We start from the raw sequence: 25,774 nt of genomic DNA, 5'->3' as shown, positions 1-25,774 counted from the left end.
CTTGTCATCAAGTTATTATCTGACCTCTCTTGAACTTTGGATTTTTCTTAATTGTAAAATAAACAATATGAATAAATTGCTGTTCTTCCTGCCTTCAGGACTCTTTCCCTACCCTCATCATTGTTCAAGTGATTAATTCTTGCTGTTTTTCAGATTTCAATTTACACATCAATTCCTCTGGGACACCTTCTCTACTAACCTCCTTCCTTGGTTTCCTCTTGTCTGTGTACCCATAGGAACTGGGGCTATTGACCTTGTGTGTTTTGGTCTGGCTCTCTCACTACACTGTTCACTTCTCTGTGAGCCACATTTGCTGCATCTTTGTGTCCCATGGACCAAGGATGACTATGGACCATTGCTATTTGGCATTTTCTGTGTTCCAGGCACTAGCGTGTTTCAATTGTTAATGCTAACTTAATTCTTTCTCTTCCCACCATACTTTACAACCTAGAGGGAGGAGTCAAATGTGGTAGGTACATGGACTCTGCCTTATAAAAGGGAAGACAAGGGTGTTAGGGTAAATCCAGGTCTGTGCTTCCCTGCTTTTATTCTGCCAATAGTCCATGTATAAAATGGTAACATTTGTATAACACACAGGGTAGACGGGATGAGAATTATGTAACCTAGTGACACCATATTCTATGTGAATTGTGGCCCTGCCTATGTAGGAGTTGGTGAAAAAAAAAAGTCCAGTATGTTTACTTTATATAATCATACAAAATTTGATTAAGAATTCGATTGTGGGGCCTCCCTGGTGGCACAGCCGGTTGAGCGCCATGCTGTGGAGCTGTCCGCAGACTCAGCCTCACCTGTTCGATTCCCGGCCAGCCAGGGAGATTCCCACATGGAGTGGCAGACCTCTCCTGCCTTGCCTGCTGCTCCCCTCAGCAGTGTGTTTCGGTCCTTCTGCCTGTTCTGCTCCCTGCTGTCTTGGGTGAATTCTCTCGCCCTCCTGTGCCTCTGGCCTGTGCCCCAGTGCTTATATAAATAAATAAAATCTTAAAAAAGAGTTTGATTGTGGCTATGTTAATACCAAAAGCAAATACTTTTTAAAAAGATTTATTTATTTATGCATATAAGAAATGGGGGGGGTGGGAGTGGGTAATAGGATTCACCAGAGACAGAGGGGGAGCAGAACAGGCAGATCTATTGCTAAGGGGAGCAACGGGCAAGACAGTAGAGGTCTGCTGCCCCATGTGGGTTAGCTCCCTGGCTAGGGATTGAACTCATGCTTCAGTGGCTGGTGATACCTTGATCGCAGTGTGTCTTTAACCCCTGTGCACCAGGGAGGCCCCTTATTACCTTTTTTAAAAAAATTATTTATTCATGCATACAAGAACCAGAGTACAGGCCAGATATGCTGGAGGGTGAGAGGATTCACTAGGGACAGAGAGGGGAACAGAACAGGCAGACTGACTGAAATACACTGTGGAGGGGAGCAGTGGGTGAGACAGGAGAGGTCTGCATTGCCATGTGGGTATCTCGCTCGCCAGCCAGTTCCAGCACTGCGGAGGCTGTGGACAGCTTCACAGCGCTGTGCTCAACCTGCTGCACCACTAGGGGAGGCCCTTATTACCTTTCTAATTGGGATTCTATTTTACCGTGTAAGTATACTTGTTCCTGATTTTTTTTTTTTTTGGTTGTCATTTGCTTGTATAACTATCTTCCAGCCTTTAACTCTGTGTCTGTCTTTGTTGGTAAGGTGAGTTTCATGTAAACAGCAGAAGGCTGGACTTTGTTTTGAAATCCATTCTTCTATATCGTTTGAATAGTGAGTTTAGACTATTTTCGATTAAGTTATTGTGAGATATAAGTGCCCACTATAGTTATGTTTTTGTTTTTATTTGTTTTTCATTTTCAAGGGCTTCCTGTTTTGTTTAAGTTCACTCTTATGTGTTACTTCTATTATTTTTTGATTGAGGGTTTTCTGAGGTTAATATATGATGGGCTATTTGTGTGACCCATTGGATTGTCTGTTCTCTGACTGGTTCTGGTGGACCACATTATTATTTTCCTTTTCCTCATCTAGGTGTCTGATGCTTCAATATTTATTGTTCTGTCACTTTGTAATAACCCCTTTAGAATTTCTTTCATGTGAGACTTGGTGTTGATACATTCTTTCAGTTTCTACTTTTCAGTGAAGCTTCTTACTCGTTTTTGCTTAATGTTGGTCTTGCTGTGTAAATGATTTTGGACTGGAAGTCTTTTTCTCTAAGTGCTTTAAATATCTCCTTTTAGTTCCTTCATGCTTTTAATGTTTGAATATTTCTATTGAAAAGTCCAATGATAGTCTGTTTCTTATTCCCTTCTAGGTTACCCTTTTTTCTCTTGATATTTTAATATTCTGTCCTTGTCATTTTCAACAGTTTTATAATATGTTTTGGTATGTGTATTACTATTATTATTTTTTTGGAACTCTGTGCCTTTTGAACCTCATCATCTGATTCATTTCCCAGATTGAAATAGTCTTTTCAGTGATTTGTTTTTTACATTTTTCTGAAAGTTTCAATTTCTGAAAGGTTTTTAAAGATTTATTTTTATGGGGCCTCCCTGGTGGCGCAGTGGTTGAGCGCTGGGTTGCGAAGCTGCCCGCAGCCTCTTCAGCGCCGGTTAGATCGGTTCGATCCCCGGCTGCTCTCCGGCCACCGGAGGAGGGTCCCACATGGCGTGCAGACCTCTCCTGCTGCCCGCTGCTCCCCTCAGCAGTGTACTTCGGTCCTTCTGCCTGCTCTGCTCCCCGCTCTGGCTCTGGTGAATTCTCTCACCCTCCCGCGCTTCTAGCTGTACCCAGTGCTTGTATAAATAAATAAATAAATAAATCATAAAAAAAAAAAAGATTTATTTTTATGCATATAAGAGCTGGGGGGTACAGGCCAGAGGTGCAGGGTTTGAGAGGATTCACCAGAGACAGAGTGGGGAACAGAACAGGTAGATCAACCGAGGTACACTGCTGAGGGGAGCAGCAGGCGAGTCAGGTGAGGTCTGCTGTGCCATGTGGATTGCTCCTTGGCTGGCTGGAGATCAAACTTGTGCTGCAGAGGCTGCGGATAGCTTCATAGTGCTGTGCTTAACCCCTTGTGCCACCAGGGAGACCCCAATTTCTGAAATTTTAAAGTACAGATCCATTTTTTGTTGATGTTCCAAAATCAGGGTTGTTCTATCCCTAGGTACAGCTGAATACAGTTCTTTGACAGCCAAGAAACCTCTGTATGTGCAGAAAACAATCTTTAATGACATTCATATTGTCAGAAACCAAGATAAACTGGAATCAAATGTTCTGTTTTTCACAATTGTGGACAGGTCTGTTGATGTTTGGTGGTGACTGCTGTAGTACATCTTGAATGTCAATTTTTGCCAAAACCTGTATCCACCTGCAATATACACCTGTAATTTTTTTCCTAAACTCAGTTAAAATATATTGTCTTTAGTGGTCAAATTCTAGACGTGTGAAAATAGCACATTCACAGTTTTTGAAGCCTTATTTTGAATTTAAGGCACAGTTTTCTTTATTAGTAGATTCATTTTAATTGATAGTAAAGAAGTTTGTGCTGATGTTTCTTAAAACCTGAAGTCTGGGGGCCTCCCTGGTGGCACAAGGGTTAAAGTCTCAGTGCTATCAAGCTATTGACAGGGCATGAGTTAGTTCGATCCCGGGCCAGGGAGCTAACCCACATGGTGCTGCAGACCTCTCCTGTCTTGCCCACTGCTCCCCTCAGCAGTGTATTTCAGTCAGTCTGCCTGTTCTGCTCCCCACTCTGGTGAATCCTCTCACCACCCCCCACTCCCCGCATCTCTGGCTTACATCCCAGTTCTTGTATGCATGAATAAAATAAAACAAATCTTTTTAAAAAACCCTAAAGTCTGATGATCTCAGTCATCAATTCAGAGTTAATGCTTTAGTAGACGAAATTCTGAAATTCCTCAGTTTTTCCTTAAAGTTGTGGCAGCACTCATAATGTAGGGTTTCACAAATGTAGGGTTTCTCATTTTTTCCTCCATTGCAATTAAAAGGGCTAATAAATATCAAGCATTAGTGGCTTATAAAGACTCCTTTTTTAAAGATTTATTTACCTATGCATACAAGAGCTGAGGTACAGGCCAGAGATGCAGGTGGTGAGAAGGTTCACCAGAGAGAGAGTGGGGAACAGAACAGGCAGAATGACAAATACACTGCTGAGGGAAGCTGCGGGTGAGACAGGAGAGGTCTGCTGCGCCATATGGGTTTCTCTCTGGCCGGCTGGGGATCGAACTCATGCTGCAGAGGCTGCGGATTGCTTCATAGGTTGTGTCTTAACCCCTTGTGCCACCAGAGAGGCCCTATAAAGAGTCCTTTTAACATTCCAATACTGTTGTTGTTTTTTTTTTTTAAATGAGTGAATGTATTTCTTAGCTCTGTTATTTCTAGATATAGCTGCCTAGTATTTTTCTTATCTTTATCCTGTTGTTTTATATCCTCCTTTTTTGTTTTGTTGAGTTTTATAAGTGTTGCCGAACTGTTGCCCTGAACTCCCTTTGTGTCATGTTCCCCAATGCCACTGAGTCAGGGTTCCTTTCAGGGTATTTTTGCTCTGTATTCTTCTATCTTCTCATTTTAAATTTATTATGGACTGTAATAGGGTGAATTTGCAGACTGTTGTCTTTGCACCTATTGAAGTAATCTAAGGACTAGTACTGGCGAGGGGGTAGTAGTTCTAAAAGAGGACTGGGGCAGTAGGACACTAAACGATAATCTCCAGTAGACTCAGGAATTTGAACTTCCTACTGTGCTATGGGTGCCAGAGTTGTGTGGTTGGGGCCTCCACAGTGATCCCCTCCTGTAGGACAACTTCTTGATCTTAAGTGTCTCTTATACTTACACTATAGGGTATTTTTGAATGGTAGATACAGCACTGGGTACTGAAAGTACCTGATATGCAGTCACAGGCCTGGGGTGTTTGCTCCTGTTATTGGTAGGTATTTGAGCTCTAGTTTGTTCTCTACTCTACTTCGAGTAGTAACCTCTTCTATAAGGAAACCTAAGGGCTCTGATTCAGGCTATAGCTCTCTATATTGGAAACCTTAGGTTCAATACAATAGTTCTCTCTGTGTGCCCCTAATCCTGCAGCTCTCCAGCAGGGTACCTTTTATCCTGGGTGCTTGCTCATATATACTTATCTAGTGAAATATGGGGTCTCAGAATTCCTGATGTTGGCATCCTCCGGCTTGTGCCCAGGTGAGTTGCTATAGATGCATAACAGCCACTTTTGCCTTTTGTGGGTTGTACTGCCCTGTTATCACTCTAAACAAAGTACAATTAAACTTTTTCCTACCCCTTTCTACTGGGCCAATGTTGCAAGTGTGCCTGTGGTCTTAACATTTTTCCCTCTGGGTTTTCTGGCATGCTCTCTTTTAAAGTTGTGGTAATGTTGGTTTACATTGTTGTTTATGTTTTAGAGGTATAGGATTCCCCCTTTGGGTTTTGTTAAAACACCAAACCCACCTCCAAGGAACCCATAGTCACTCCCCATTGTGCACCTTCCCCGCTTCCTTCTTGCCCCTCTCCTTTCCCCTTTCCCTCTGGTAGCCTCAGTTCTGTAGTCAGATTTTTAGGGTTCGTTGTTAGTTTGGCTTTATCAGATGCTTTGTTTGGCTTCTGTATTCCACCTATTACTGACACCTTCCAGTATTTGTCTTTCTCATCCTGCTTTATCTTAGCATAATCCCCTACAGCTCCATCCACATTGCTGTAAATGGGACGCTTCCTTTTATGATTGCTGAGTAGTATTCCATTGTGTATCTATACCACATCTTCCTGTTCCACTCCTCTGTATTTGGACATTTGTGTTCTTTTTATAGTTTTGCTATTGTAACTAGTACTTCAATAAGCGTATCAGTGCATATATCCCTTTAGATTAGTATTCTTGTATTCTCTGGGTGATACCTAGTAGTGGAATTACTGGGTTATATATTACATCCATTTTTATTTTATTTTTTTAAAGATTTATTTTATTTATACATCCAAGAACTGGGGTATAGGCCATTGGTGTGGGTGGGTGAGAGGATTCACCAAAGACAGAGTGAGGGGCAGAACAGGCAGACTGTAATACATTGCTGAGGGGAGCAGTGAGCGAGACAGGAGAAGTCTGCTGTGCCATGAGAATTAGCTCACTGGTCAGGCATTGAACTCATGCTGCAGTGGCTGCTAGTAGCTTCATAGTGCTGAGACTTAACCCCTTGTACCACCATGGAGGGCCACTGTTTTCCATAGGGGCTGGAGCTGTCTATATTCCCATCAACACTGTAGGAGCATTCCTTTTTCTTCATATCCTTGCCAGCGTTTGTTATTTCTGGTCTTTTTTTAAAGATTTATTTATTTATGCATATAAGAATGGGGGTATAGACCAGAGGTGCGGGCGGTGAGAAGATTCACCAGAGGCAGAGTGGGGAACAGAACAGTCAGACTGACTGAAATACACTGCTGAGGGGAGCAGCGGGCGAGTCAGGAGAGGTCTGCTGTGCCATGTGGTTTTCTCCCTGGCCAGGGATCAAACTTGTGCTGTGGTGGCTGTGATTAGCTTCATAGGTTGCGTCTTAACCCCTTGCACCACCAGGGAGGCCACTCTGGTCTTTTTGATATGGGCCATTCTTGTGTGAGGTGGTTTTGATTTGAGACACATTTTTCATGTTCCTGTTGGCTATCTATATGTCCTCTTTGGAGAAGTGTCTAATTAGCTCTTCTGTCCATTTTTTTGATTGGGTTATTTGCCATCTTTTTGTTGAGTTGTATGAGTTCATTGTAGAGCTTGGATTTCAGCCCCTTCTTGGATGTACAGTTTATAAATCTTTTCTCCCATTCAATAGGATGCCTTTTTGTTTTAGTGAGTTTGTTTTGCTGTACAGAAGCTTTTTTATTTGATATAATCCCAATTGTTTATATTCTCTTTTGAAGAAAAAAGGACTTTCCGTTAGAGACAGATCCACAAAGACATATCTGAGATTTACGTTGTGAAGTGTTTTGACTGTTTTCTTCTATGTATTTTATGGTTCAGGTCTTACATCTAAGTCTCATCCATTTTGAATTGATTTTTGTGGATGGTGGTGTGAGATGGTACTCGAGTTTCATTCTTTTGCATACAGCTGTCCAGTTTTCCCAGCCCCATATATTGAAGAGAATTTCATTGCTCTAGTTTATGTTCTGGGCTCTGCTGTCATAGATTAACTGTCCACACAAGTGTGGGTTTAGGTTTGGAGTCTCAATTCTATTTCATTGGCCTTTATGTCTGTTTTTGTTCCAGTACCATATTGTTTTGATTATTATAGCTTTGTAGTAAATTGGAAGTCTGGAAGTGTGATGTCACTATTCTACCTCTTTTGTCAGGATTGCTTTGGCTGCCCTTGGGGTCTTTTGTGGTTCCATGTAAATTTCACTTTGGTTTGTTCTGTTTCTTTGAAGAATTCCTTTGAGGCTTTGATGGAAACTGCATTGAATCTGTATATTGCTTGGGCAGAATGGCTATTAAGACAATGTTAATTTTTCCAATTCTTGAGCAATGAATATCTTTGCATTTCTTTGTCATTTTCTGTTAACTTTTAACAATGTCTTCTATAGTTTTCTTTGTAGAGTTACTTCACTTTTTGTTAAGTTTATTCCTAGGTACTGAATGGGATTGCTTTCTTAATTTTCTCTTTTAGCTCATTGTGTATAGGAGAGTGAGTGGTTTTTGGGTATTGATTTTTTAACCTGCCACTTTGCTGAACTGGTTTATTCTTTCAAATAGTTTTTTTTTTTTTTTAGTGGAGTCTTTTGGGTTCTCTATGTATATTATATTGTCCGCAAATAAATGATAGCTTTACTTCTTCTTTCCCAATTTGGATTCATTTTATATCCTTCCCTTGCCTAATTGTTCTAGCTAGAGCTTTCAATACTGTGTTTAATAGTAGTGGGGAAAGTAGGCATTCTTGTCTTGTACCAGATGTTAGTGGAAAAAATTTCATTTTTTCACCATTGATAATGATATCAGCTGAAGATTTGTCATATGTAGTCTTTATTGTGTTGAGATATCATCATCCCCAGCTTTTGATAATTTACATTATAAGTGTGTGTTGAGGGCCTCCCCTGGTGGCACAGGCTGTTGAGTGCAGTGCTGTAAAGCTGTCCGCAGCCTCTGCAGTGTGGGTTTGATCCCTGCCGGCTGGCGAGAATCCACATGGCGTGGCAGACCTCTCCTGTCTCACCTGCTGCTCCTCTCAGCAGTGTATTTCCTCAGTCTGCCTGTTCTGTTCCCCACTCTGCCTCTGGTGAATCCTCTCACCCTCCCGTGCATCTGGCCTGTACCCTGGTTCTTGTATAAATAAATAAATAAATCTTTAAAAAAAATGTATGTTGAATCTTATCAAATTTTTTTTGGGGGGGTAAAATTTATTTATTTATTTATTTTAAGATGATTTATTTATTTATTTATATAAGTACTGGGTACAGTCAGAAATGTGGGAGGGTGAGAGAATTCACCAGAGTCAGAGCGGAGAGCAGAGCAGGCAGACTGACGAAGTACACTGCTGAGGGGAGTAGCGTGTGGCAGGAGAGGTCTGCGCGCCATGTGGGACCCTCACCCAGTGGCCGAGGTGCTGCAGAGGCTGCGGGCAGCTTCACAACCCAGCGCTCAACCACTGTGCCACTGGGGAGGCCCTCAAATTCTTACTTGGCATCTAATTATATGATCATGTTTTTCATCTTTTATTTATGTGGTAAATAATGTTAATTTTTGGGTGTCAAACCAGTTTCCCTGTTATAAATACTACTTGGTCGTGGTATATATATAATCCTTTCATTGCATTGTTGAATTACCTTTGCTAGATTTTTGGAGGATTTTGAATCTGTTCATTAGGAAAATTGGTCTGTAGTTTTCTTTTTTGTGTATTATCTTTGTTTGGATTTAGTATCAGAATAATGGCCTCATAAAATGTGATTGGAAGTAGTCCCACTTTTATATTTTATGGAAGAGTTTGAGTAAGATAAGTGTTTGCTCCTCTTTAAAAGTTTGGAAGAAGTTACTTGTAAAGCTGTCTAACTTTAGCTTTTTGGCAGAGTTTTGATTATTGTTTCAATTTCCTTGTTGTGATTGGTCTACCAGGTTTTCTACTTCTTCCATATTCAGTCTTGGATAGTTGTATAAGTCTAGGAATTTGTCCAACTCTCTATGTTGTAGAAATTACTATCATACAAATGTTCATAGTAATCTCTTATTATCCTTTGAATTTCTGCTATCAGTTGTAACTTCTTCCCTTTCATTTCTGATCTTATTTGTGTTTTTTCTCTTCTTTGTGAGCCTAGCTAGAGGTTTGTCTGTTTTTAAAAAACTTTTGGAATTGAACAATGATGTAAAATATATATAAATAAAAAATAAAATTAAAAAAAATAAAACTGACAAACAGGAAAAAAAAAAACGGGAGGGAAGAGCACAAGAGACTATGGTGACGGTTCACATGTGTCTTGGTGGTGGTAATTTTATTGGGATTACACCTGAAAGGAGAAATCCAACAATGTACAGAAATGAACAACAGTTTAAGAAACATATAATTTTTTTAAAAAATTTGAAAAAAACCTTTGATTTCATTATTCTTTTAAACTGTCTTTTTGATTTATTTCATTTATTTCTGCTCTAAATTTTATTATTTCCTTTCTTCTATTGACTTTTGGTTTTGCTTGTTTTTCCTCTTCTATTTCCTTAAGTTTAGTGCTATTTGAGCTCTTTTTTAAAAAGAGAACTGGGGTTTAGGCCAGTGGTGCTGGGGTGGGGGGGTTTGAGAGGATTCACCAGAGACAGAGTGGGCTAGAACAAGTAGATTCACTGAAATACACTGCTGAGGGGACCAGTGGGTGAGACAGGAGAGGTCTGCTGTGCCATGTGGGTTAGTTCCTGCACCAGGATCCGGCTCATGTTGCAGTGACTGGTGATAGCTTGATAATGCTGAGACTTAACCCCTTATACCACCAGGGAGGCTCTCTCTTTTTTTTTTTTTAATGTGGACCTGCATTGCTATGTACTTCTCTCTTAGTGCTTTCGCTGTGTATCATAAGTTCTGGAAGGTTGTCTTGAGGCCCTTTTAAATTTCTTTGATTTTTAATTAACCCAATAGCCATTCAGTAGTGTATTGTTTATTTCCCACATATTGCAGGTTTAACCTGCTTCCATTTTGAGGTTGTTTTCTATCAATAGTTTGATACTTTCATGGACAAAGAAGAATATTGGTATGATTTCAATCTTCATGAATTTTTTGTTACTTGTTACCAAATGTCTTGTCAATCCTGGGGAATGTCCCTTGTGCTCTTGAAAAGAATGTGTATTTATCATCTTGCAGTGCAGTGCACTACAAATGTCTATTAAGCCCATGTTGCCTAATTCTTTATTTAAGACTATTGCGTCTTTAGTTTCTGTCTGGTTGATATGCCCATTCATGAAATTGGGGGTATTGTAATACCCTGCCATGAATGTAATTTTGCAGTGTTTCTTTTCAAATTTGTTAATAATTGCCTGATAGATTTTGATGCTCCTTTGTTTGCTTATAGATAGATACATAGATAGATAGATAGATAGATAGATAGATATGAGTGTTCTGTCTTTCTGATGTTTTGTTCCATTAATCATCATAATGTCTATCCCTGTCTCTTGTTGCCTTTTTTTGAACTGGAAATGTATTTTAACTGATATTAATATGGCTGGCCCTGCCTTCCTTTGGGTCCTGTTTGTTTGTAGGATTGTTTTCTAACCCTTTATTTAAACTGAGATTATGTCTATCTTTGGAGCCCAGATATATTTCCTGGAGATGGCAGAAAAATTTTTAATCCAACCAAATTTTCTATGTCTTTTTAACTTGTGATTTCAGTCTGTTAACATTTAGAATAATTGTTGATATATGAATGTCTGTTACTGTGCTTCTGTCTACTTCCTGGCTAAGTTCTTTGTGAATATTCTTTTGTTCATTTTAGATATGAGAGATTCTTCAACATTTCTTGGAGGGGGAGTCTAGTGTTTGCAAATTCCTTCAGCATCTGTCTTTCTGCGAAGTCCTTTATTTCTCCCTCATTTCTGAAGGAGAGCCTTGAAGGACATAGTAATCTTTTTTTTTTTTTTTAAGATTTATTTATACAAGAACTGGGGTACAGGCCAGATGCGCGGGAGGGTGAGAGGATTCACCAGAGACAGAGTGGGGAACAGAACAGGCAGACTGATGAAATACACTGCTGAGGGGAGCAGTGGGCAAGACAGGAGAGGTCTGCTTCACTATGTGGAGTTCTCGTCGGCTGGCTGGGATCGAATCCATGCTGCAGAGGCTGTGGACAGCTTCACAGTGTGGCACTCAACCACCTGCGCCACCAGGGAGGCCCAACATAGTAATTTTGACTGACATTTTTTTTTTCTGTCAGTATTTTGATCACATCCTTCCATTCTCTCCTTGCCCAAATTGTTTTCTCAGAGAAGTCTAATATAAGCCTGATTGGCTTTCATTTATGGGTTATTTGCTTCTCCCCACTAGCCAGCTTCGGTATTCTTTCTTTTGCATGAAATCTTGGAAGTTTCACTACTCTGTGTCATGGTGTAGTTATCATTCTGTTTAAAAGAACCTTGTGTTTCATTAGCTTTGTGGACTTGTATGTGTAGTTCCTTCTCCTGGCCAGGGATCAAACTCATGCTGCTGTGGTTGCGGATTGCTTCATAGTGCTGTCTTAACCCCTTGCGCCACCAGAGAGGCCCTGCTGTCATTTTAATAATGGTTTTTTAATATTGTCATTTCATTATAACCTTGATGAAAAAAAAAAACTTTGAGTGAACCAATGTTATTCAAGAACCAGCTTTCATCATAAGTTTTTCACTTAAGGTCAGTTTCTAGGAATCTATCAATGATGTTAAGTCAGGACTTCATCTGTGAAGTAAAACAAAATGTGGTAGACCTGTATATTCTGATTTAATTTTTATTTTTCTCAAATAGTTTTTCTTTCTTTTTAAAAAAAATATTTATTTATGCATACAAGAGTTGGGGTACAGGTCAGAGGCATGGGGGATGAGAGGATTCACCAGAGACGGAGTGGGGAACAGAACAGGCAGAATGACTGAAATACACTGCTGAGGGGAGCAGCGGACAAATCAGGAGAGGTCTGTGCCAAGTGTGTCGCTCCATGGTGGACCAGGGTATCGAACTCATGCTGCATAGGCTGCGGACAGCTTCATAGGTTGCATCTTAACCTCCTGTGCCACCAAGGAGGCCCTCAAATAGTTTTTCTTGAATGTGAACACAGCTGGTAATTTTGTATCTATCAACATGTCTGTATTTTACTATCACATAAATGTGATCTGTTGTTCAGGTATAGGAATTCAGTTTGGAACACAGTCCCTTGTCTCAAAACTTTATAATGGTTATTCTGTTTTAAGAGTTCAAGTTGTAGATTTGAGAAGACTGCTTTTCTTGTCTTTATTGGAAACTCCTTCTGTTTGATCATCTGTAAGATTTTCTCTTTATCCCTGGAGTTCAGAAATTTCACCAGCTTATGCCCAGGGTATGTCTTTGTTAATCTTGATCCTCAATGAGTCTTTCTAATTTGAAATTTCAAGTCTGTTTTCAACTTCAGGTGCATTCTTCTATTATTTTTAAAAATTCCACCTCTATTTTTGCCCTTTTCTCTTTCTGGAACTCTGGTATTTAGATATTAGCTTTCATGGGTTCATTCTCCATTTCCTGTTTTTCTTCATAATTTCTGTTTTTTTTTTTAGATTTTTGTTTGTTTTAAGCAAACTGTTCCATTGATCTTCTAGCTATTGCTTTGGTTGTTAGTGATATCTGTTCTTTCACTACACATATTGAATTTTTATTCAATATCAAATTTTAGGAATCTTTTTCTCACATTTCTTTGGAAGTATCTCAAGATTTTAAAATGGTATTATAATGGTATTTCCTGCATGATCTCTTCTTTGGTGGAAAACCCCTAATGTGATTGTGGAGCCTTTTCTATCTGGTAATGTCAAGCTGCACCTATATTCAGATATAGTCTTACCTTCTAGAACCTCCCCCTTTTGAACTTAATTATTTTATCCCCTTTGCGGGTTATAAGGTTTAGGGGAAGAGGCTAGCTGTGAAGGGATGACAGTCAGTACTTGGTAAAAGGGTTAGAGCCCTCTTAAGAGCTTGGATTTTGTTAAGGTGTGATTGGAGGTGAGCGCTCTACTCCTTGTATGCAATGGAAACTACCATTAGGTGAGTAAGCCCTGAGCAGGGTTGACAGGAATGGGTTGTTCTCTCTGTACTTGCTGAGGGCATCTTCTCTGGTTTAGATGCCTGGGACACCTCAGAACACCTTGCCATGCTGCCGACTTACCCACTTCAGCCTGGGTACAAAATTGTTGAGTTGCCTCCAGAAGTAAGTTTGGGGAAATTGAGGTGTCACAAGTGCACATTCTGGTCATCCTTCTTACTGGATTCCCTTAAGAATTGTTTGAGTTTATGGTGATGTTTCAAACATTAAATCCAGTCTGACTTGTGAGTGTTTGCCATCTGAGTGTCTGTCTTATGCTGACCTAGACATAAGTGTCTGAGGCTTCCTTATATTGTCAGTATGGCCTGGCCTTGATGAAAGTGTCAACATATTTTTTTAAAGGTTTGTTTTTATTTATGCATACAAGAACTGGGGTGTAGGCCAGAGGTGTGGGGGTGAGAGGATTCAAGAGGATTCAAAGACAGAGTGGGGAGCAGAACAGGTGGATCTACTGAAATACACTGCTGAGGGGTGTAGCAGGCGAGACAGGAGAGGTCTGCTGTGCCATGTGGGTTAGCTCCCTGGCTGGGGATCCAACTCAGGCTGCAGTGGCTGGTGATAGCTTGATAGTGCTGAGACTTTAACCCCTGCGCCACCAGGGAGGCCTATGCAACAAATATTGGATAGGTGGATGATAGCACTTTTTCTTTTCTCTTGTAGAAAATAAAAAGCCAGGTAAAAGTTCCAAAGGATGCAAGAAGGTAAGTATGCCCCACTCTCAGGTAAGTTATGCCCATTGTTGGGAAACAGGTGCCCTGCCCTAGCAGAGGCTGACAAAAACCAGTACATGTTGGGTAACCTTAGACAGAATATCACATCAGAATCAGCATGTCTAACTTTTCCTTTCTTTCTGAGTGGCTACAGCAGAGAATCAGCAATACTTATTAAGGTGCCATCATAAGCCATACTCTGCTTTGTGCTTGATTTACCTTGGTAGAGGTTGCATCATCCCCATTTTTTAAATGAAGAAACTTAAATTTCTTTCAAGTTTTAAGGTTCAGGGTAATTCAGCTAGAAGTTGAGTCTGTCTGATCCCCAAGTTTCTTCCTATCACTCATGAAGAAGAAGGATGCAAAAACATAATCTTTGTCTCCAGTTCTTGGACTTCCTGATCTTGCTGGGAAAGATATAGACATGTAAGACTTAGGCAGGTTTCTATGTGCTGCTGCTGCTGCTTCTTCAGTGACCACAATTAAGAACTGTTTGTCTAGAAAGATTATCCCTTGACCTTTAGTTGGGATACCTTCTTAGTTGTTCCCTATCCACTCCCTTTTTCCTACAGTTTTTCAGTCAGCTCTGCCTGACCGGCAGAGAGAGTGTTGCTCTCTACTAGATATTCAGACTTTTAGGCACAGAGCTCTTCTTTTTTACTTACACTTCTCTCTTCCCTTTCCCTTCCTCCCTCCGACTCCCCCACAACCCCAAAATAAACCACTTCAGAACTTTAACATCCCAGGAGGGATAATTTCCATGTGTTCATTATCTCTGTTTGATATTTTTCCCTTCTTGTGTGGTGACCAGCCTGCAAAACAGAATGGGAAGAAATCAGCCTCCAAAGTGCCTTCTGCTCCCCAGTTTGTTCATTCCAGTGATCATGCCAATTGGGAGGCAGAATTAAAGAAGAAGAGGGTAAGCCCTTTACCTTGAAGGAGGGGAAGCTGGACTGCCAGCTCCACAGAAGCATTGAAGGAAGGGCAGAGGCCAGAACTGTCAGGGCTGTTGAGGCTATTTGTGGAGCGGGGAGAGGGTGGTCACTTTGATACTTTAGGGTTTTTCCCTTTGCTCATATCCTCCCTACGCCCATTCAGTTATTGTCAAGCTTATGGTCCACTGTTCCACTGAAATGATAACCCCTGCCAGTCTCACCAGCACGTTCTTGGATATTGCACTCATGGATAATTCCCTTATCTGAATTCTCAGTATCTGAAACCATGTTTTAATTAAAACTCTTTCCCTTTGACTTTCTTCACATCCTCACGCCTGGCTGTCCTCTTTCTTCTCCAGTTTCTCTACTTTTTTTTTCCCTTCTGCCCTTAAAATGATGGAGTATACCAGAACCTTGTCCTCTTTCTCCCTCTGGTCTTCAGTGGTTCCTCTGTCTATGATACATCTCTTTGAGCTCTACATACCCTATTTTTATTATTCACTGTTACTCTCTCCCTTTCTTCATCTTTTCTTTTCTTTTTCTCAAGCCACATACGTGCTTCAGTCATATCTGCTCTCTCCCTGTGTCTCTGCTCCTCCTATCTTAGTGTGTCACACTGTTTCCTCCCTTTGTCATCCCGCTCCCTGTTACTCTTGGTCTTCCATCCTTTTCTCAGACTACAGACCTAATTAGCTATAATCCCTATGTATGTTCACTTGTAAGGTTGAGGATATGAGGGAAAAACAGAAGATTGCCCGGGAGCAAGAGAAACACAGACGTAGGACCATCGAAAGTTACTGTCAGGATGTCCTGAGACGCCAGGAGGAGTTTGAGCACAAGGTAAGCAAGCAGTCCTTACCCTTGGGTAGGATTGGTGTGTATTTGCTCAGCAGCAGCTTTTGTCATTGCTGTGTGAAAGGGAAAGCTGAAGGATATGAGATTGTTGGAAGTAAAGTAGAGAGTAAGTGCAGAAAGGCTCAGGATCCCTAGAGACAAAGGGAAGGAGCATGAGAGGGAGCTAAAGGGCCATTTTATGTCTTACATATGATTGGACAGTTGTGCGTAGGTCTTCTCTCTTAAGTTGGAGCTCAAAGTTTGAGGCTTGGAAAAGGGGGCAGGAGATGTAGGATTAGTGTACAGAGGGAAACAGGGAGTTAGTATGAGGGGAGGGTTGAAGAGAGGAGTATGCGTGAGAAGGATGGATGTTATCTTCCTTTAGGGGTTCTTACTGCTTTTCTGGCTTATATTCTTATCTCACAGAATAGTCATTTTCCAACTCACAATATATAATACATATTCCTCTCCTATCTCTTGCCCCCCCCCAAATTATTTTTCTCACACCTCCCTTTAACATTCCTCTCTTACAGATCCATCTGCACATGCAGGCCTCTAGCTGCTACATGAACACACACTTACACATACACACATACATGTACCATATGGGTTTATTCATTCTTCTTCAAGTTCCCCCACTGTTACAGCTGCTTTTTGGTGAGCTGGGACTCACATGACTCCCACAATCTCCTGAGATTTCCAAACCCCTGACTCGCTCTCTTTCTTCCCCTGGGTCATTCATTCTTTTTCTCATTTAGGAGGAAGTTATGCAGGAATTAAATATGTTTCCTCAACTGGATGATGAGGCCACAAGAAAGGCTTATTATAAGGAGTTCTGTAAGGTAAGGGGACCTTTTTTTTTAATTGAGGGAATATTGGTTTACAGCATTGTATATGATTTAGTGGAATAGGTTCACACCTCCTCAGATTTATGTGCCCACCACCAAAGCACCCAAAGTCTTTGACCACAGTTCATTGGGCTATGGTCACCTGTTTCTGAAGGCTCTTTAAGGAGGGTATACATTCAGTCCCATCTCCTCTATATTTCTCTTTTTTCTAAGATGGAGACCTTTTCTTTCATGAGTGTGTGTGACTGGTACTCAATCCTTTCCTTGCCTTTATTCCCCTGTCCTCTGCCTGCAGGTGGTGGAATACTCTGATGTAATTCTGGAAGTCTTGGATGCAAGGGACCCGTTGGGCTGCCGGTGCTTCCAAATGGAGGAGGCTGTCCTACGGGCAGAAGGCAATAAGAAGCTGGTCTTAGTGTTGAACAAGATTGGTGGGTATTGGGCAGGAATGAGTAAAGTAGGGGAGGGGTTAGGCCTTCTTCAAAGACTAGCTCAGAGTGGACACTGAGACTCAGTAGTACAGTGCTATTCATTGCAGTTGTATAAGGTAGGAATTTTTTTTTTATATTACATCATTCCTCATTATTTTACAATATATGCTTTCTCATCTTGGTTATAGTCCCCGTGAAATTCCCACCACCAGTTTACCCGTGCACCCATCACCATAGTCCCTTGTGTTCTTCCTACCTGTTTTGAGCCTACTCCCATCTCCCCTACCCCTTGCAGTATGTCTCTGGTTTATAGTTGCTTGTTGATTTTGATTTCACCTTATTATAATAACTTTTTTTCCCCTGATCCCTTATTTGAATCTTCTACATTCCTCCTATAAGTGAAACCATCTGGTATTTTTCTTTTTCTTTGTCTTATTTCACTGAGCATGATCCCTTCCAGCTCCATCCATTTTTGCTGCAAATGTCATGAGTTTGTCTTTTTTGATTGCTGATTAATATTCCTTTGTATATATATATTTACTACATTTTCTTCATCCAGTCATCTATTTTTGGGCATTTGTGTTGTTTCCATAGCTCACCTATTGTAAATAGTGCTGCAATAAACCCAGGGATGCAGGTGTCCTTTTGAATTAATGTTTTTGTGTCCTTTGGGTAGATACCTAGGAGTGGAATTGCTGGATCATATGGAAACTCCATTTTTAGCAGTTTGAGGGACCTCCACACAGCTTTCCATAGTGGCTGGGCCAGTTTACATTCCCACCAGCAGTGTAGGAGAGTTCCTTTTTCTCTCCATCCTCGACAATATTTGTTGTTGCTAGTTTTTTTTTGATAGGTGCCATTCTCCCCCACTGCAGAATGTCTCTGGTTTATAGTTGCCTGTTGATTTTGATTTTTACTTTAATTACATTTTGCCCACTGATTCCTTATTTGGATTCCCTACATTCCTCCTTTAAGTGAAACCATCTGGTATTTTCTTTTTCTCTCTGGCTTATTTCAGTGAGCATATTCCAGCTCCATCCATGTTGCTGCAAATGGCATGAATTTATCATTTTTGATTGCTGAGTAATATTCCATTGTGTATATGTACCACATCGTCTTGATCCAGTCATCTCTTTTGGCCAATAGGCATATGAGAAAATGTTCAACATCACTTCTAATCAGGGAAATTAAAATCAAAACCATAATGAGATACCATCTTACACCAGTGAGAATGGCACATATTAAAAAAACTAGCAACAACAAATGTTGGTGAGGATTTGGAGAAAAAGGAACTCTCCTACACTGCTGGAGGGATTGCAAACTGGTGCAAACACTGTGCAAAGCTGTGTGGAGTTTCCTAAAACCGCTAAAAATGTAGCTTCCATATGATCCAGCAATTTCATTCCTAGGTATCTACCCAAAGGACACAAAAACATTAATTCAAAAGGACACCTGCACCCCTATGTTTATTGCAGCACTGTTTACAATAGGTAAACTTTGGAAACAACCCAAATACCTAAAAATAGATATGTGCCATTCTCACTGGTGCAAGGTGGTATCTCATTGTGGTTTTGATTTGCATTTCCCTGATTACGAGTGACATTGAACATTTTTTCATATGCCTGTTGGCCATTTGCATTTCTTCTTTGGAGAAGTGTCTTTTTAGCTATTCTGCCCATTTTTTGACTGGGTTGTTTACTTTGTTTTGTTGAGTTTCATCAGCTCTTTGTAGATATTTGTGGTATTGTGTGCAAAAATTTTCTCCCAATCAGTGGGGTGTCTCTTTGTTTGGGTTAATGTCTCTTTTGCTGTACAAAAGCTCTTTAATTTGATGTAGTCCCATCTGTTTATCCTTTCCGTCACTATCTTTGTTTTTGGTGATGTGTCTTTAAAGACGTTATTGAGGTATATGTCATGTAGTGTTTTGCCTATTTTTCTTCTATATATTTTATGGTTTCAGTTCTTATGTCTAGTTCTTTTAACCATTTTGAGTTGGTTTTTGTGCATAGTGTGAGGTAGTAGTCAAGGTTCATTTTTTTTTGCATGTAGCAGCCCAGTTTTTCTAGCACCATTTATTGAACAGACTTTATTTTTTCCATTGCATAGTCTTTGCTCCTTTGTCAAAGATTAGTTGCCCATAAATCTGTGGGTTTATTTCTGGGTTTTCTATTTGATTCCTTTGGTCTGTGTATCTGTTCCTGTTCCAGTACTATGCATTTTTGATTATTATGGCTTTGTAGCATAGTTTGAAGTCTGGGAATGTGATACCTCCATTCCCTTCCTTTTTATTCAGGAGAGCTCTGGCTATTTGGGTTTTTTTGTGGCTCTGTATGAATTTCATTAATATTTGTTCTATTACTTTGAAGAATGTCACTGAAATTTTTATTGGCATAGCATTGAGTCTGTAAATTGCCCTTGGTGGGATGGCCATTTTGAAAATGTTAATTCTTCCAATCCATGAGCAGTTGATGTCTTTCCATTTCTTCGTGTCTTCTTTTATTTCTTTTAACAATGTTTTATAATTTTCTTTGTATAGGTCCTTCACCTCTTTTGTTAGGTTTATTCCCAAGCATTTGATGTTTTGTTTCAATTATAAAAGGGATGGTTTTCTTGATTTCTTCTTCTTTAGATTTGTTGTTTGCATATAGGAAAGCTGCTGATATATGTGTGTTGATTTTTATTTCTGGTACTTAAGTAAATTGATTGATTATTTTGATTAGTTTTTCTGTGGAGTTTTTGGGGTTCTCTGTGTGTTATTATATCATTTGCGAATAGTGATAGTTTTCCTTCTTCTTTCCCTATTTGGATTCCTTGTATGTCTTTCTCTTGTCTTACTGCTCTGGCTAGGACTTCCAGAGTTATATTGAAAAACAGTGGTGAGAGTGGACATCCCATCCTTGTCTTAAAGGAAAGGCTTTCAGCTTTTCAAGATATGAATTCTTGTGTTTGAGGCCAGGAATCTGAGAGGTAAAGTCACTTGTCTAAAGACAGACAGAAGACATACAGACATATAGACATACATACATACACACACAGTGTAGTGTTGGGAATGGAGCCCAAATCTATCTACCTTTCAGTCCCCTGTTCTTGCATTTTGAGCCTTGTCTGTAAGTTGCTAGTCCTGGAGAATTTCTGTTTCCCTGAAGCTGGAACCAGTCTTGATCAGAAGAGTGCGTGGACTGAAGAGTCACTCAATTCTATTTCTTATACCAGTTGTGCTGTCTTATTTTCTCTGTGATCTTGGACAAATCATATCTCTTTTCAGAGATCTTGTTTTTTTTTTTTTTTATTATCTGGATGGAAAAAGGTCTGTGATTGTCCCAACCTCAGGGTTGTGAGAATTAATGATAAATGTTTGACATGTGGCCTGCACTTCACAAATGGTAGCTGTTCTTGTCATGGTTATTCTTGACATTTGGTACAGCATAGATTTGTCCAGAGAGAAGATGGACAATAATCTGAGGGAGGCCTATGGAACTCTGGCTCTCAGGCAGTCAGACACTCTGGCATTCTGATTTTGAAGAAAAGTATCTGAGAAGAAACAGCTAATTTTCCTTTTCTCCCCAAAGGAACAGAGCTCCCTCAGGGAGCACTACCTGGTACCCTAGGCTATACTGTCCTTTCCAACTCTGACCTCTGGGGACTCAGCAAGGTCTGGCAGGGCTAGGGAGATAGTTGTTGATAAGAGTTGGGCCTAGTTTTTGGTGGTGGAGATCTTTAGAGTGAGCCATTGTAAGGTGATGTTCTCCTTACCTCCTGTCTATTCCTATTTTCTTCAGACCTTGTCCCCAAGGAAATTGTGGAGAAGTGGCTGAATTACCTACGAAACGAGCTGCCAACTGTGGCTTTCAAGGCTAGCACTCAGCATCAGGTCAAAAACCTGGTAAGTTGGGGCCATTGTTGGCTAGCCTCTTTCAGGGTAGGCTAGAGCCAGGGTAGGGGTTGGGGCATGGCTTGGATTGGGCCTCTAGCTCTTTGGTAATTGGCCTTTAACTTTGAGCTTTTTCCTTTTTTTTTTAAAGATTTATATATGCATACAAGAACTGGGGTACAGGCTAGAGGTGTGAGGGTGAGAGGATTCACCAGAGACAGTGGGGAGCAGAACAGGCGGATTTACTGAAATATACTGCTGAGGAGAGCAGCAGGTGAGACAAGAGAGGTCTGCTGCACCATGCGGGTAAACTCCCTGGCCGGGGATTGAACTTGTGCTGCAGTAGCTGCGGGTTGCTTCATAGTGCTGTGTTTACCCACTTGCACCACCAGGGAGCCCACGAGCTTTTTCTTTTCTTTTCTTCTTTTTTTGGGGGCTAAAAATTTTTATTTATCACAATTAATGTGATAAATAAAATATTATACATTATAAATAAAATATTATAATATAAAATATTATACAACCATTACAAATTGAAACAGAGCTAAGTAATAATGAAAATAAAAATAACTACCAGAGCTACTCTACTTTATTCTTTCTTGGTCCTATGAATGAATAAACTGTTATTAAACATTTGCTGTGCACCCAGACATTTGTTATTTAATCTTTATAATTTTTTTTATAATTTCTTAAAAATTTATTTTTTATATCATTATTGATTTTTTTAAAAGAATTATTTATTTATTTATACAAACACTGGGTACAGTCAGAAGCGCGGGAGGGTGAGAGAATTCACCAGAGCCAGTGGGAAGAGTAGAGCAGGCAGATTGACGAAGCACACTGCTGAGGGAACAGCAGGCGGCAGGAGAGGTCTGCGTGCCATGTGGGACCCTCACCTGGTGGCCAGGGATTGAACCGGCGCTGCAGAGGCTGTGGGCAGCCTCGAAACCCAGCGCTCAACACCTACTCCACCGGGGAGGGGAGGCCCTCATTGTTCATTTTTAAACGATACTTGCTTTCTGCCCCCTCCCCCCAGGTGCATTGCCTATAGAATTTCCTTCACCAATGCACTTGTGCACCATCACCACAGTCCCCTGTGCTCCTCCCTCTCTTCCTCTGATCCCTCTCTCTCCTCCTCCCCTGCAGGATGTCTATGATTTATAATTGTCTGGTTTTGTTTTGTGTTGTGTAGTTATTGATTTTTACACTGATGTCTAATTTGGTTCCTCTGTATTCCTCCTATAAGTGAAACCATCCGAAATTTTTCCTTTTCCTTCTGACTTATTTCACTGAGCATAATTCCTTCTAGCTCCATCCACGTTGCTGCAAATGGCATGAGTTTGTCTTTTTGATGGCTGAATAGTATTCCATTGTGTATGTATACCACATCTTCTTGATCCAGTCATCTATTTTTGGGCATTTGCATTGTTTTCAGGTTTTACCTATTATAAATAGTGCTGCAATAAACATAGGGGTTCAAGTGTTCTTTTGAATCAGTGTTTTTGTGTCCTTTGGGTAGAACCCTAGGAGTAGAATTGCTGAGTCACATGGTAGCTCCAATTTTAGTAGACAATCCAGTCAAGAAATGGGCAGAATAACTTAAAAGACATTTCTGCAAAGAGGAAATGCAAATGGCCAACAGGCATAGGAAAAAAAGTTCAACACCCCATATAATCAGGGAAATGTAAATCAAAAACACATTGAGATACCACCTTACACCAGTAAGAAACACACATATCAGAAAAACTAGCAACAAATTTTGGTGAGGATGTGGTGACAAAGAAACTCTCCTACATTGCTGGTGGGAGTGCAAACTAGTATAAGCACTATGGAAAGCTGTCTGGAGGCCCAAAGCTTTTTCTTTACTAGATAACTTTTTTTTTAGTTAATATTTTATTTTATATAATTCTTACATCATTTTTCATATTTGCAAAATGTATGCATCATTTTCATTTTGGTTATATTCCCCATACAATTGCACCCTCTCCTTATTTTGACCCTAGTCCTTCCTCTCCCTGCCCCTCCCCCTACCCCGAAGTGTGTCTGGTTTAGAGTTGCTTGTTGATTTTGATTTTTACTTTGTAATAATTAGCCTTTTTCCTGGTCCCTTATTTAGGTTTTCTAAATTCCTTCTATGAGTGAGACCATCTGGTATTTTTCTTTCTGACTTATTTCGCTGAGCATGATCCCTTCTTGCTCCATCCATGTTGCTGCAAACTGCGTGTGTTTATCTTTTTTGATTGCTGAATAATATTCCATCGTGTATATATACCACATCTTCTTGATCCAGTCATCTATTTTTGGGCATTTGGGCTGTTTCCATAGCTTTGTAAGTAGTGCTGCTATAAACATAGGGGTGCAGGTGCCCTTTGGAATTAATGTTTCTGTGTCCTTTGGGTAAATACCTAGGGGTGGAATTGCTGGATCGTATGGAAGCTCTATCTTTAGTAGGTCAAGAAATCTCCACACAGCTCTCCATAGTGGTTGGACGAGTTTGTACTCCCACCAGCAGTGCAGGAGAGTTCCTTTTTCTCCACACCTTGCCAACATTTGTTGTTGCTAGTTTTTTTAATATATGCCATTCTCACTGGTGTAAGATGGTATCTCATGGTAGTTTTGATTTGCATTTCCCTGATTACAAGTCATGTTGAACATTTTTTCATATGCCTGTTGGCTATTTGCATTTCCTCTTTGGAGAAATTTCTTTTTAGCTCCTCTGCCCATTTTTTGACTGGATTATTTTCTTTGTTTTTGTTGAGTCTCATTAGCTCTTTGTAGATTTTTGGGATCAGTCCTTTATCATTAGTTTTGTGTGCCAGAATTTTCTTCTATGTATTTTATGGTTTCAGGTCTTATGTCTAGTTCTTTAATCCATTTGGAGTTGGTTTTTGTGCACGGTGTGAGGTTGAAGTCAAGCTTCATTCTTTTGCATGTAGCGACCCAGTTTTCCCAGCACCATTTATTGAACAAACTTTCTTTGCTCCAGTGCATATTCTTTGCTCCTTTGTCAAAGATTAGTTGCCTGTAAATCTGTGGGTTTATTTCTGGATTTTCTATTCGGTTCCATTTGTCTGTGTGTTCTGTTCTTGTTCCAATACCATGCAGTTTTGATGATTATGGCTTTGTAGTATAATTTGGAGTCTGGACATGTGATGCCTCCATTCCCTTCTTTTTTTTTTTCAGTAGAGCTTTGGCTATTTGGGGTTTTTGGTGCTTCCATATGAATTTCATCAATAATTGTTCTATTTCTTTGAAGAATGTAATTGAAATTTTGATTGGAATAGCATTGAATCTTAAATTGCTTTTGGTAGGATGGCCATTTTAATACTGTTAATTCTTCCAATCCATGAGCAGGGGATGTCTTTCCATTACTTTGTGTCTTCTTCTATTTCTTTTAACAGTGTTTTATAGTTTTCTTTGTATAGGTCCTTTACCTCTTGTTAGAGATAGTTTTCTTTTTTTGTGTTGTCCTTGTTCGGTTTTGGTATTAGTGTAATGTTGGTTTCATAGAATGTGTTTGGTATTATCCCTTCCTTCTCAATTTTTTTGAACGATTTTGTGAAGTATAGGCACTAATTCGTTTCTGAATATTTGGTAGAATTCATTTGTAAATCCATCAGGTCCTGGGCTTTTGTTTTTGGGCAGGTTTTTGATTACCATTTCAATTTTGCTGCTTGTAATTGGTCTGTTTAGGTGTTCTGTTTCTTCTTTATCTAGCTTTGGGTGATTGTAGAGTTGTAGGAATTTGTCTATCTCTTCAGATCGTAAAACTTGTTAACATATAACTGTCCATAGTAGTTTCTGATTATTCTTTTTATTTCTGCTGTGTCTGTTGTGATTTCTCCTCTTTCATTTGTGCTCCTATTTATTTGTGCTTTCTCCCTTTTTTCCTTTGTGAGCCTGGCTAGGGGTTTGTCTATTTTATTGATTTTTTTCGAAGAACCAGCTTTTGGTTTCATTGATCTTTTGGATTTTTTTTTTTTGTTTCGATTTCATTTATTTCTGCTTTGATTTTTATTATTTCTTTTCTTCTACTGGTTTTGGGTTTTTTTTTGTTTTTGTTTTTGTTCTTTTTCTAGTTCTTTGAACTTCGAGATTAGGCTGTTTCTTTGAGATCTTTTTTATTTCTTGATGTGAGCCTCTATTGCTATATATTTCCCTCTTATTACTGCTTTTGCTGTGTCCCATACATTAAGGAAATTGGTGTCCTCCTTGTCATTCAACTCAAAGTTTTTTTTAATTTCTTCTTTGATCTCATTAGTCCAGTGGTCTTCCAGTAGTGTGGGTTTCAATCTCCATGAGGTAGGAGGGTTCCTTGCCTTCGTTTATGGTTTACTTCTAGCTTGATGCCTTCATGGTCAGAGAAGATGGTTGGTATGATTTCAATCTTTGTGTATCTGTTGATGTTTGTCTTTTGTCTCAGTATGTGATCGATCCTGGAGAATGATCTGTGTGCACTTGAAATAAATGTGTACTCAGACTTTTTTGGGTTTAGTGTTATCTGTTTCTTCCCTCTTGTCAGCTTTATTATTTTTTCCTTGTCTTGGATTCTTAGGAGCTTTAATATTATGTGTCTTGTGTATGTTTCCTTTAGTCATGGAAGTTTGATATTCTTCTTGGTTCTTGTATGTCTATTTTCAGCTCCTTCACGTTTAAGAAGTTCTTTTCAATTATTTCCTTGAATATTTTCTCTGTTCCTAGATCTCTCTCCTCTCCTTCTGGGATTCCTATAACTCTTATATTTCCTTTCCTCATGGAGTCAGATAGTTCCCAAAGTCTTTCTTCAGTCTTTTGCCTTCATACTTCTCTTTCCTTTTCTGTTTTGATTCTTTTTATTTCCATGTCTTCAAGAGTACTTAT

At 39.8% G+C, this 25,774-nt stretch overlaps 1 protein-coding gene across 1 annotated transcript in view; it reads left to right on the top strand.

Moving 5' to 3' along the window:
* Positions 1 to 21,156, top strand: part of GNL3L (G protein nucleolar 3 like) — a 46,600-nt gene extending 25,444 nt beyond the window's left edge. Inside the window, exons 3-9 of the mRNA XM_037512346.2 lie at positions 13,946 to 13,986; positions 14,807 to 14,914; positions 15,654 to 15,770; positions 16,523 to 16,606; positions 16,908 to 17,043; positions 20,823 to 20,926; positions 21,066 to 21,156. Of these exons, the coding sequence (XP_037368243.2) occupies positions 15,663 to 15,770; positions 16,523 to 16,606; positions 16,908 to 17,043; positions 20,823 to 20,926; positions 21,066 to 21,110 (477 nt within the window). The 5' untranslated portion in view covers positions 13,946 to 13,986; positions 14,807 to 14,914; positions 15,654 to 15,662 and the 3' untranslated portion in view covers positions 21,111 to 21,156. The remainder of the gene's footprint in view (positions 1 to 13,945; positions 13,987 to 14,806; positions 14,915 to 15,653; positions 15,771 to 16,522; positions 16,607 to 16,907; positions 17,044 to 20,822; positions 20,927 to 21,065) is intronic.
* Positions 21,157 to 25,774: the final 4,618 nt, after the last annotated feature.

The sequence above is a fragment of the Talpa occidentalis genome, unplaced genomic scaffold, assembly GCF_014898055.3.
Source record: "Talpa occidentalis isolate TD23 unplaced genomic scaffold, MPIMG_talOcc4v2.1 talOcc4.15, whole genome shotgun sequence".
In the NCBI taxonomy this organism is placed as follows: Eukaryota; Metazoa; Chordata; class Mammalia; order Eulipotyphla; family Talpidae; genus Talpa; species Talpa occidentalis.
Note: the sequence above shows the minus strand (reverse complement) of the source record. Positions and strands in the feature narration are given on the sequence as shown.